This window comes from Lynx canadensis, chromosome E2, assembly GCF_007474595.2.
Source record: "Lynx canadensis isolate LIC74 chromosome E2, mLynCan4.pri.v2, whole genome shotgun sequence".
Lineage (NCBI taxonomy): Eukaryota > Metazoa > Chordata > Mammalia > Carnivora > Felidae > Lynx > Lynx canadensis.
Genome location: NC_044317.1, coordinates 52,889,125 through 52,900,513, shown reverse-complemented (window position 1 = coordinate 52,900,513; position 11,389 = coordinate 52,889,125). Strand labels below are relative to the sequence as shown.

Sequence of the window (11,389 nt, the reverse complement as noted above, 5' to 3'; positions counted from 1 at the left end):
GGGGAGGCCCGGCCGGCCTGGGGTGTCAGAGGAGGGGCCCTCCCGCGTCGGGGGGCGTGAGCGGGGCGGGGCCGGAACGTCTTTCTTCTGGGCGGCGCCCCGGGCGGGTACAGTTAGCCCGCCGCACCGACCATGGCCGCAGCCGCGCTGGGGCAGGTGGGTTCGCGGCCCCGGGCCGGGGCAGGGTTGGGTGGGGAGAGAGGCTGGGGGAAACCCCTCCGGGAGGCCCACTTCCGGGAGGCCCACCAGCTCCCGGCTCGTCCGGCTTTGCGCCGCTCCCTCGGTGCTCGGGTTCCGCTGCGGGGCGCCGAGGAGGAGGGGGCCCCGTGGCAGGGAGCACGAGGCTGTAAAAGGACAGGGTGGTGGGACCGGGACGCCGACCGGAGGTATGTGGGGGGAAACACGGAGGAGGGCAGAGTGATGGGACAGGCTCTGGACTGGGGTGGGTGGGGGGGACTAAGGAGGGAATAGTCAGCGCGTGGGGGCGTCGGGAAAAGACACCCCGAACCCCGAGGGCTGGGGGTAGGATGAAGGCACAGATCTCAGGTCTGGACTGGGAATTGGGCCCAAGGCCCGATTTTCTTGGAATTAAAAGATGAAGATCTATGTGGAATGTTGTGTCCCAGAAACCTCTTATCTGAAAGTCTGCGTCCGGGTTGGAAGTCGAGGCAGCTTCCCACTGTCAAAGTGACAGATCGTCCTGGCAAGAATGGGAGGGGCTGTTCTTCCTGATGAGATACCAGTGAGCAGAGTTTTGGAGAGTATGATTTTAGAGAATCAAGTTTCTCGGCGAGGAAAGAAATAGTAACAACTCAAAGAAGTGATCTTTAGAACCCGGGACAGCTGCTGCTTAACCTTGGGGAAAGTGTTTTTCACGATAAGTCTGCACCTGACTCTGTCTGGGACTCTTATGCCAGCGTGGTGGATAGATAGGGCAGATTTTTACGTTTCGGAGTCTTTGGTGACGGATGCTGGGCTGTGACAGGGACAACTGGGGCTTTGAAGGGGACATTCCTGGGCTGTGGTGGGAAAGTCCGGGGCGGTGATGGGGACAGTTTGGGAGAGTCTTGAGCTATCGTGGGACAGACCTGGTCTGTGATGTGACAGTCCCAGGCTACAATGGGACGGTTCTCCATGTGATGGGATCAGTCCTGGGCCATGACAAGGACAATTTGGGGGCTTTGACTGGGAGAGTTTGGGGCTGGGGTAGGGACAGTCTCTGGCTGAGACAAGGACAGCACTGCATTATGAAGGGGACTCTTCCTGGGCTGAGATGTGGGGGGCCGTCTGAAGTGTGAAAGACAGGGCTGAACTATGACAAAAGACAGTCCTGGGCCTTGCTGGGAGGACAGTCCCACATGGGGACAGTCCTAGGCTGTAATGGGGACACAGGGGAGGCTCCATCGCGTTGCAGAGCTCTGCCCTGTGCCCCTCCGCTCCCCCCCTCCTTGTTTCTTAATTCAGCCCCCACCGTTTTACACCCTTTGTCCCAACAGCCCATCTACCATCTGAGGGTATCCCTTGGGTCCAATCCCCGTGGCGTGGGGTGTCAGAAGGTGGAGCACCTTCCCTGAGCTGAGACCCCTGTGCCTGCAGAAATGTCCTGGGAAGACAAAGACAGCTTCTCTCAGGACAACAGGGTCTTGATGGCCAGTGCAGACTTATAATCTGGACACTGTCCGGCCCCTTCTCTGTGCCCTGTGGGAGAGGTAGAGATATCTCTATCTCCTGGGTATCTCTGTCTGTAAATATCACTGAGACAGCTTGTTTCCTGGTGTCGGCTTCGCTCGTTTCCCCTGGTCTTCTTTCACTTTGTGTTTGTCACCTGAAGCCTGGTCTCTGTCCACTTCTTCCTCCTTCCCTCAGCTTCTCTATATCTCACCCTCGGAATTTTTCTGGATTTCTCCAGACTTGACTTGACGTGAGTTTGTCTCCCTATCTGTCTCTTGTTTCCGTCTGTCTCTTTCTCATTCTTGCTCTTCCCTCTCTTTTATTTTGTTTTTCTCCGTGTGGCTCCTTCTGAGGGCCACTCTCCTGCCCGGCTACCGCTGTCTCCACCCTGGGTGGCCATGCTGTCTCCATGCTGTGCAGTCCGGTTCCCTCCGGGACAGAAGCGTGGCCACAGACTTGTGTGGGCGACACAGCGCCACCTAGAGGCCATGCCGCAGACCCACACCCTGCTCGGGCGGCCGCTCTTGGGCCCCACGCTCTCCAGCCCCACTCCTCTGACTTCAGGGCCCAGACTTTAGGACCTGGCAGCCCAGCGCCCCCCATTTCCCCAGGACTCACCTACTGACCAGTGACTGCTGCCATTCACGCTCACGTCCGCTCACCCAGCGCACAGGGCAGGAGCAGGCTACGTCCGCTGTTGTGGTGGCCCGAACCTCATGACCCAGCTGCTTTCCTGCCAGGCTGGGAAAGAGGCACTGTGAGGTCAAAGAATACTGGGGAGAGGCCACCCTGATGGGCACGGACAGACCTGCTCTCCCTTGTTTGCCTCAGGCAGGACCACAAGGGTTGATCTGAGCAAGGTCTCTGTCAATGACTAGGGGACGCCCCCCAGGCCCATGTGGTCGCCTCAGCCCTGGGATCCGTAGGGAATTAGAATCATTGGTGTCTGAGGTATGGGGTTGGGAGCCTCAGGTAATCTGAAGCCTGAGAATAAGGCCTTGGAGTCCTGGGTCTGAAGGAGAAGGAGCCTGGGTCCCGGACTCCTTGGTCTGGGGGAGGAGGGGCCTGGGGTCCTGGACTCCTGGGCCTGAGGGAGGAGGGGCTGGGGACTGGGTCTCCTGGGTCTGAGGAGTCCAGAGTTCTGGGTCTGAGGGAGGAGGGGGCGGGGGGCCCAGCTTCTGGGTTCTGGGGAGTTATGGCCTATAGGTTCCTCAGTTTTCTAACTCTTATCAGGATTTGGGTCCCCCAGGGAGGCCTTCACTTACCTGTGCACTTTCCCTCAGTCGGTTGTCTTCTGTCTGAGCTGATTTCAGGGCTGGGGACAAAGTTCCCCGGGGTGGGAGGTGCCTGTGTTTAACTTTGCCCCGGCAAGGAGGGAACAGGAGCTGATTCAGCTTTTTCTAGGGATTTCCCTCGCGAGGGCAGGGAGGGGACTTGGCCTCCTTTGGGATTCCCTCCCGCTATACGCTGATCTGGGAGGGGGGCAGACTTGGCCAGGGCCACATGCCCCGTCTAGAATGCACCGGGCCTGGGATAGAGCAGGCCAGAGGGACCTCCCAAGTGCAGGAAGTGGCAAAGCGAGCGCCAGGGTCCCCTGCTCACTCTCTCTCTCTCTCTCTCTCTCCTGGCCTCACTACCTTTCTTACTTCTGTCCCCCCCTCCTCCAGATTTGGGCCCGCAAACTCCTCCCTGTCTCTTGGCTTCTGTGTGGCCCCAGAAGATACGCCTCATCCAACTTCAAGGTGAATGGACGGGAATATACTTTTGGATCTCAAGGAGGGGCTGGGGCCTGGACGACTTACTGGGTCTGAGGGAGGAGGGGACTGAGGGCGAGGACCCTTAGGTTTGAGGGAGGGGCCGGCAGCTGGATTTGGGCATCTCCAAAAGGGTCCAGGGTCCAAAGGTGAAGGTGGTTGGCAACGGGGTGGCCTCATAATCCGCCATAAGGCTGTGGGAGAGATTGGATACTGCATGTCCCAGAAGCCTCTGGGGCCACGGGGGGGGGGTCTCTTCTCTCTAGGTCTTAGCCCCAGAGATTCATGGGGGTTGTAGTTTTTCAGTTTGAGGTTGGGCCCAGAGTTCAGGATACCCAGGTCCCCCGTCTCTTCTCAGGCTGCAGACCTGCAGCTGGAAATAACACAGGAGCCTCATGAGAAGCCTGACCCCAGCAAGCCCCTGGTGTTTGGGAAGAATTTCACTGACCACATGCTGATGGTGGAATGGACCGAGAAGAAGGGCTGGGGCCAGCCCCGTATCCAGCCCTTCCAGAACCTCATGCTGCACCCAGCCTGCTCTGGCCTCCACTACTCGCTACAGGCATGGCGCCCGACCTCTGTCCCCGTCTTTCTGCATCTGTTCCCTCTTGCCGGGTGCACCGCCCTGGGTTTGTTTTCCGTGTGTCCCTTCCTTCTCAGGTCCCTCGTATTCCAGGCCGAGCCCCGAGCTGGGTGATGCTGGGTTCCCCGAGATGCACAGACCCAGTTCTCTCCTTTGAAACCCCCGTGTTTTGGTTACAGCCCAGCATGATCGTGATGGCGGGTGGGGGTGGGGAGGCACCTGAGGCATCGTGGAAGCCAGAGGAGGCACCGATCCTACCTGTAACTTGAAAGAAAGTAGGGTCTCTTCTGGCGGAGGGAAGCTTAGAGGGTGTTAGCAGGAGACAGAGCAGCTAGTACAAAGACTCGGGACAAAGGAGAGCCCGGCGTACTGGGGGGATTTGGGGACTGGAGTGAGGCAGGGGAGGCTAAGGATACCCTCAGGGCCACAGAGGAGCTGTGGGGCCGGCACCTTGTTGAGGGCCCTGGGAGCCATGGAGGGCTCGAGCGCAAGCAGGGGAGGGTCAGAGAGACACGGCGACAGAATCCGAAGCAGGGTCCGGACTCTGAGCGGTCAGCACAGAGCCCGACGCGGGGCTCGAACCCACGAACCGCGAGCTCACGACCTGAGCCGAAGTCGGACGCTTAACCGACTGAGCCACCCAGGCGCCCCAAGGCATTAAATTTTAATTAAATAAATTTACTTTGGAAGAAAAAAGAATGCGATAACTGCCCCCCCCCCCTTCCCCACTTCATCGGCTAGCACACGTGTCGATCACTGTCTCATTTCATCAGGACTCCATTCTTTGTCCCCCTTTCTGTAAGATTTTTGAAGCAAATCCTGGAAGTTGTATCATTACATCCGTAGCTGTTCCAGTGCTTCTCAAACACAAGGATTCTTTAAAACCAGAGCTTCCACACCATTGTTCCCGAGAAATCGTACCATGTAACATGGAAAGGGTTTAAGTAGGGTGTTGTCTCTGCACCCCTGTCTCTGGGTCTCTCTGGCTGTTACTGGTGTCTCTGTCTCTTCTCTTTCCTTCCTCTGTGTGCTCCGTTGTTAGTCTCTCCCCAGCCCCGTCTCTGCATCCGTGTCCGTATCCTTGTGTATCAGGCTCTGATTTGGTGTCTCTCATGGCTCTCTGAGGTGGTCTCTGAGCTGAGTCACCTACGCCCCTGTCCCAGCAGCTCTTTGAGGGCATGAAGGCGTTCAAAGGCAGCGACCAGCAGGTGCGCCTCTTCAGACCCTGGCTCAACATGGACCGGATGCTGCGCTCGGCCCTGCGCCTCTGCCTGCCGGTGAGGGGCCGTGGCTGGCCCCCGGGGGTGGGGGGGGGGGGGGGCGCAGGGGGTCCCCCTGACTCATGGGAATCCTGCCCAGAGTTTTGACAAGGTCGAGTTGCTGGAGTGTATCCGCCGGCTGGTGGAAGTGGACAAAGACTGGGTCCCTGATGATACCAACGCGAGCCTCTATGTGCGGCCTGTGATCATTGGAAATGAGGTGGGCCTGACTCCGGCGCGGGATGGATGTGGGGCGGAAGGGGGGGGGGGTCTGCTGAGGGGCAGCGGTGGGAACTCCAGGGGAGAGGGAGGGGCTGGGCTGGGGGCCTGGACTCCTGGGTCCCTGATGCCCCCTTCTGCCCACTGCAGCCCTCACTGGGTGTCGCCCGTTCCTCGCAAGCTCTCCTGTTTGTCATTCTCTGCCCTGTGGGCCCGTACTTCCCTGGAGATGCCGTGGACCCTGTCTCCCTCCTAGCCGACCCGACATTCATCCGGGCCTGGGTGGGTGGGGTCGGTGACTACAAGGTCGGGGGGTAAGTCGTCCCTCCCCCCGACCCCACATGTCCTGTGCCCTGGATTTCAGAGGCACTGGGTGTCGATTTGCGTCTTTGGATGTCCACTGTCCTTCCCCTCTTACTTCACATACCTGGGACAGCTCTGCTTGCCCGTGGGATGTGATGTTGGCACTGGGGGGGGGGGGAGGGGGCTCTAGGGGAGAGGGTCTGTGCTAAGCATTGTGGACAAGTCGGCTCAGAATTAGGAAGGGGTGGGGTGCCTGGGTGGCTCGGTCAGTTAAATGTCCAACTGCCGCTCAGGTCATGATCTCATGGTTTGTGAGCTCGGGCCCCGCATCAGGCTCTGTGCTGACAGCTCAGAGCCTGGAGCCTTGCTTCAGATTCTGTCTCCTTCTCTCTCTGCCCCTCCCCTGCTCATGCTCTCTCTCTCTCAAAAATAGATAATTGTTAACATAAAAAAAAAAAAAGTATTAGGAAGGGGTTGGGTGAAGGGCAGTGGGGAAACCAGGATCGGCCCCCTGGGAAGCCTCCAGAAATGAAGTTTATACTTCACTCATTGGTGTCTCCCCCACGCAGGCTCCCCTGAACACCCAAGCTCAGCCAGCGCCCCACCTCCTGACCCCCATGCTCAGCTCTCCCAGTCCCCTGGGGCCTCCAAGGATCATCCCCCCCTCTGTGTGGGCTTTCTGTGTAAATCTGTCCTGCCAGGGGCCTTGGCCTTGGCGGGGAGGGTCTCCCACGTGGTGATCCCGACAGAAGGTGGGGTACAGGCGTGTTGGGAGAGCGAATGTGGCCCCAGCTGGGAGTTTCATTCAGGTCCTTTCAACCTTGTGAGGTCTCCTGAGGGCCAGGCCCTGTGCTGGGTGAAGCTGGGGACACGGATGAATCAGGTCCGGGCCCTGCCCTCCAGGGCCTCCCAGGCTGGTGGGAGCCCCTGCGTGTGCTGTGATGGAACCGGCTGGGGGCGTCGTAAGAGTTCACAGAGGAGGTGGTTGCCCCTCAGCAGAGTCTGAGGAAGAAGACGGCTCCCCGGTCAACCCCGTTGCCCTCTCCCAGGAATTACGGGCCCACAGTGTTGGTGCAGGAGGAGGCGAAAAAGAGGGGCTGCGAACAGGTCCTCTGGCTGTATGGGCCTGACCACCAGCTCACCGAGGTGGGCACCATGAACATCTTTATCTACTGGACCTACGAGGATGGGGGTGAGCCCTCCCCTGACCCAACACAGGCCCTGGCGGGAGTGGGCTATCGTCACTCCTGGCAGATCGCAGATCTGGGGGCGGGGTAGGGGTGGGGGCTTCGGATGGCTCCTCAGGGGAGGGCAGGGTGTGAGGGGACACCCCCATCCTTATACTTGCCCCAGTGCTGGAACTGGTGACCCCCTCGCTGGACGGTGTCATCCTGCCTGGGGTAGTCAGACAGAGCCTGCTGGACCTGGCCAGGACCTGGGTGAGGGCGCAGCGTCTTCGGGAATGATGGGATCCTGCGGGGCTGCGGGCCAGAACCTTCAGGGGGAAATGGGCGGGGGAGGCCGTGGCGCACTGGCCCCCGCCCCTTCTCTCCGGCTGTGTCTCCTCGGGTCTCTCTCTCACCCTTCTTGGGGAGGCGGGGGAGGCCGGGCTCCGCGGCAGCGCAGCCCCCCGGGCGCCTGTGTATCGCCCCGCAGGGTGAGTTCCGGGTCGTAGAGCGGAAGATCACCATGAAGGAGCTGTTGCGGGCGCTGGACGAGGGACGGGTCCGGGAAGTCTTTGGCTCGGGCACCGCTTGCCAGGTCTGCCCTGTCCACCGGATCGTGTACCAAGGCAAGGTGAGGTGGGGCTGCCGTTGGGGACGGGAGGGAAGAAGGCGGCGCGCGGCCCGGGCCTCACGGCGCTTTCTCCTCCAGCACTTACACATTCCCACCATGGAAAACGGGCCTGAGCTTATCCACCGCTTCCTGAAGGAGCTGAGGGCCATCCAGGTGAGGTGCACCCGCCGGGAAATGGGCTGGATGGGTGCTCCCCAGGGAAGGTCACGTCCCATGAGCCTCCTTCCCCCCACCCCCCGCCGCAGGCCGAAGAGCCAATAATGGCCCCTGCCATCGGCCTCTGGGCCCCAGACGGTCTCCTTTTCCGTGAGCCTCTGTGGCCTAGAACACTCTTTGGCGGGAAATGACCCTTTCCTGGGAGCCTCTAGAACCCTGGCTTGAGAACTCGCCTTCCCTGCCTCCTAGGGGGGCACTTCCGGTGGGGGCACTCCCTTCCCATGAACCTCTGGGACTTCCGGTGGGTATTTGGCCCAGAAGCCCGCCCCGCGTGGTGGCCCTGGAGCCCTGGGCTCTCCTTTTGGCCTGAGGACTGCCCTACCAGCCTCTGGACCTCAGCCCCCACTGTGGCCCAGGAATATCTCCTCTCCTAAGCCCCCGGAGGTGTTTCCATTTCATCCCAGCCGAGAGAGCTTTCCTGAGAAGCTCCGGGCCCCTTTCCATGGCACTCGACCTAGAACTACATTTCCCGGGAGCTTCGATAGATAAAGTCCTGTGCCTCGGGACCTAGAACTACACGTCTCTGGACTTTCTGGGCCTTCCCTGCCGGAGAGGATTTTTTTCCCCTAGAGCCTTGGGGGGCCTGACAGTGACCGCTGGCGGAACTACATCGCCCTCGAGCCTCTGCGCCATCTCGGCCCGATTCCCCTTTCCCTATAGCGGTAGGCAGTCTTCCGGGAAGTGGACTGCATTTCCCATGGAGTCGTGGGGGCGCAACTCCACAACCCTTTCGCGTGGGACGCCCCAGGGCTTGCTGGGAGTTGCAGTGTGGCTTTCCTCTCACGGCCCACCTCTGTCGTCCCGCAGTACGGAACGGGAACCCACGAGTGGATGCTCCCGGTGTGACGCTAAAGACTGACCTACCTCCCCTCGGACCCACTGACCCGTAGCATCTAGTCCTCGCCGGAACCTCGCCTCCCTACCCTTGACTCACCTCAAGTGCAATATGAAATAAAAGGCCAGGGGGAGCCGGGACGCCTGGGTCTCTGGCGCCCCCGCGTGGTCTCTACACTCCCAAAGCCATAAGGGCCCTACCCAGGCGTCTGGGCCCCAGCCCCGCCTCTCAGGCCTTTGCGGGGGGGATCTGGACTCCCCGCTGCTCCGTTTCCTGGGGTCGAGGATGCACTTTGGCCCCCCAGCTCCGCATCTCTCCGTTCTCAGGCCGGATCTCCCGGTGCTGCTGTTGATTTTTTTTTTCCCTCTTTTATTTTGAAATAAAATGCCAAAGAACAAAACATCAGCTTGTCATCCCCGATGATGCACCTCAGGGACTCCAGGGTTTCAACCAGGAATCCCCGCCCTGGGCCCTTTTCATTTTCAAAGACCCAGCGATGGGAGCTCCCAGTGCTCTGGCCGTTTCTCTGACGTGGGAGCTTTTTCCGCCTCATAAACTGAGTTTGGCCTCTTGGCCCAAGAATTCGCGCTTCCTCTATCTACGTCCCCATCTTTGGGACAGCCCCACTGTACATCTAGTCGCTAGGCCAGATGCCTCGGCCCTGCCCCTCTTCCCCTGCCAAAGCCCATCAGACTCAAGCCCTGTCCTCCTGTCCCCAAATCGGCCCTGTGGGTCTCCTCTGGGCCCCTTCGGCCCCGCTTCAACGCAGTTCTCTTCTGCCTGGACCCTGGCCCTAGCCTGCGCCCTGGCATCCACTTTGGCCCCCGGAGGGTCTTTGTGCGTCAAGAGCGGCCCCTCCCCTGCTTGCTCTCTTCCAAGGGCTTCCCAGCACCCATGGCCAGTACCGCAGATAGTGGGCCCTGGTGAGTGTGGAGTGAGGCAAGGTACAATACCCTTGGATGGGGTCAACGTCAGAAGTCTGTCTATAAAACATAGTCACCATTACCTCCCTGTGTCGTGCCTCGTAGCCAGATCTTGGCTCTTTCACATACATACTTTAATTATTTATGTGTGTAAGTGTAGAGAGAGCCAGACGTTAGGACCAGGCATATCCAGCTGGTCACGGATGTGTCATCTGCCGGGTGTGTGGCCTTGGGCCTGTCGCTTTATCTCTGACCCCCTTTGCTAGAGGGAGACCCACGGGGGACTATTGAGCAGACAAGGTCTGTGGCCTACCCAGCAACCAACCGCTTTGGAATAAAATTCTGATTTGTTGGGGCGCCTGGGTGGCTCAGTCGGTTGAGCGTCCGACTTCAGCTCAGGTCACGATCTCACGGTCCGTGAGTTCGAGCCCCGCGTCGGGCTCTGTGCTGATGGCTCGGAGCCTGGAGCCTGTTTCCGATTCTGTGTCTCCCTCTCTCTCTGCCCCTCCCCCGTTCATGCTCTGTCTCTCTCAGTCTCAAAAATAAATAAACATTAAAAAAATTTTTTTAAAAATTCTGATTTGTTGATAACCACTGGCAAACCCTCTCACCCCCTTTTGTCAATGATTGCTCGGGAGAAGGTCCAGGGTGCAAGGGGAAATTCTCATGGTTCGTGAGTTCGAGCCCCACCTCGGGGTCTCTGTTGTCCTCACTAAGCCCGCTTTGGATCCTCTGGCCCCCTCTCTCTCTGCCCGTCCCCTGCTTGTGCTCTCTCAAAAATAGACCTTAAGGGGCGCCTGGGTGGCGCAGTCGGTTAAACGTCCGACTTCAGCCAGGTCACGATCTCGCGGTCCGGGAGTTCGAGCCCCGCGTCAGGCTCTGGGCTGATGGCTCGGAGCCTGGAGCCTGTTTCCGATTCTGTGTCTCCCTTTCTCTCAGCCCCTCCCCCGTTCATGCTCTGTCTCTCTCTGTCCCAAAAATAAATAAACGTTGAAAAAAAAAATGAAAAAAAAAAATAGACCTTAAAAAAAAAGAAAGGAACACAACGCTTCTCTCAAAAAAATAAAATCTTAGCTCTTCGTTTTTTAGCTGTGTGAATTTCGGCAAAGGGACAGTCTCTCTGGGTCTTAGTTTCCCCATCTATAAAATGGGGGTGAGGAGAGTACCTTACTCATGTTTGTTGGGGGGGGAGATTAAATAGGATAGTTGTGCCTGGCACACTGGAACAAGGCAGGGCTTGGGAGGCCCGGGGGGGGGGGGGGCCTGAAGGACTTTTTTTTTTTCTTGTTAGAAGGATCTTTAGGCCCACTCAGGAACCGGGGGAAGGGAATTAATCAATGCCACAAACTTTCCTACTGTGTGTTAGGCCCTGGGCTGGGACGGGAGACCCAGCAGAGTCTAGATGAGGACAAGACTGTCCTCTTGCCAGTCATATTCCAGTGGGGTAGGGGTGGGTGACAAAGTAAACACAACACCCTGGTAAAATCAATATTATAAATTATATAATTTCTATTGCGTAGTATATATATATAAATTTTTTTTTCAACGTTTATTTATTTTTGGGACAGAGAGAGACAGAGCATGAACGGGGGAGGGGCAGAGAGAGAGGGAGACACAGAATCGGAAACAGGCTCCAGGCTCTGAGCCATCAGCCCAGAGCCCGACGCGGGGCTCGAACTCCCGGACCGCGAGATCGTGACCTGGCTGAAGTCGGACACTTAACCGACTGTGCCACACAGGCACCCCTAATTTAAAAAAAATTTAGTAAGTAAACTCTAACCCCAACTTGGGGCTCGAACTCATGACCCCGAGATCAAGAGTCTCATGCT

At 58.6% G+C, this 11,389-nt stretch overlaps 1 protein-coding gene across 1 annotated transcript; it reads left to right on the top strand.

Moving 5' to 3' along the window:
• The first annotated feature begins 59 nt into the window (after window positions 1-59).
• Window positions 60-9,958, top strand: BCAT2 (branched chain amino acid transaminase 2). Its single transcript, XM_030298964.1, has 11 exons — window positions 60-156; window positions 3,339-3,413; window positions 3,784-3,987; window positions 5,175-5,285; window positions 5,368-5,487; window positions 5,637-5,800; window positions 6,839-6,981; window positions 7,143-7,228; window positions 7,446-7,586; window positions 7,665-7,739; window positions 8,610-9,958. Exons 1-11 carry the CDS (start codon window positions 133-135, stop codon window positions 8,646-8,648), a joined length of 1,182 nt encoding a protein of 393 aa, XP_030154824.1. The 5' UTR covers window positions 60-132; the 3' UTR covers window positions 8,649-9,958.
• Window positions 9,959-11,389: the final 1,431 nt, after the last annotated feature.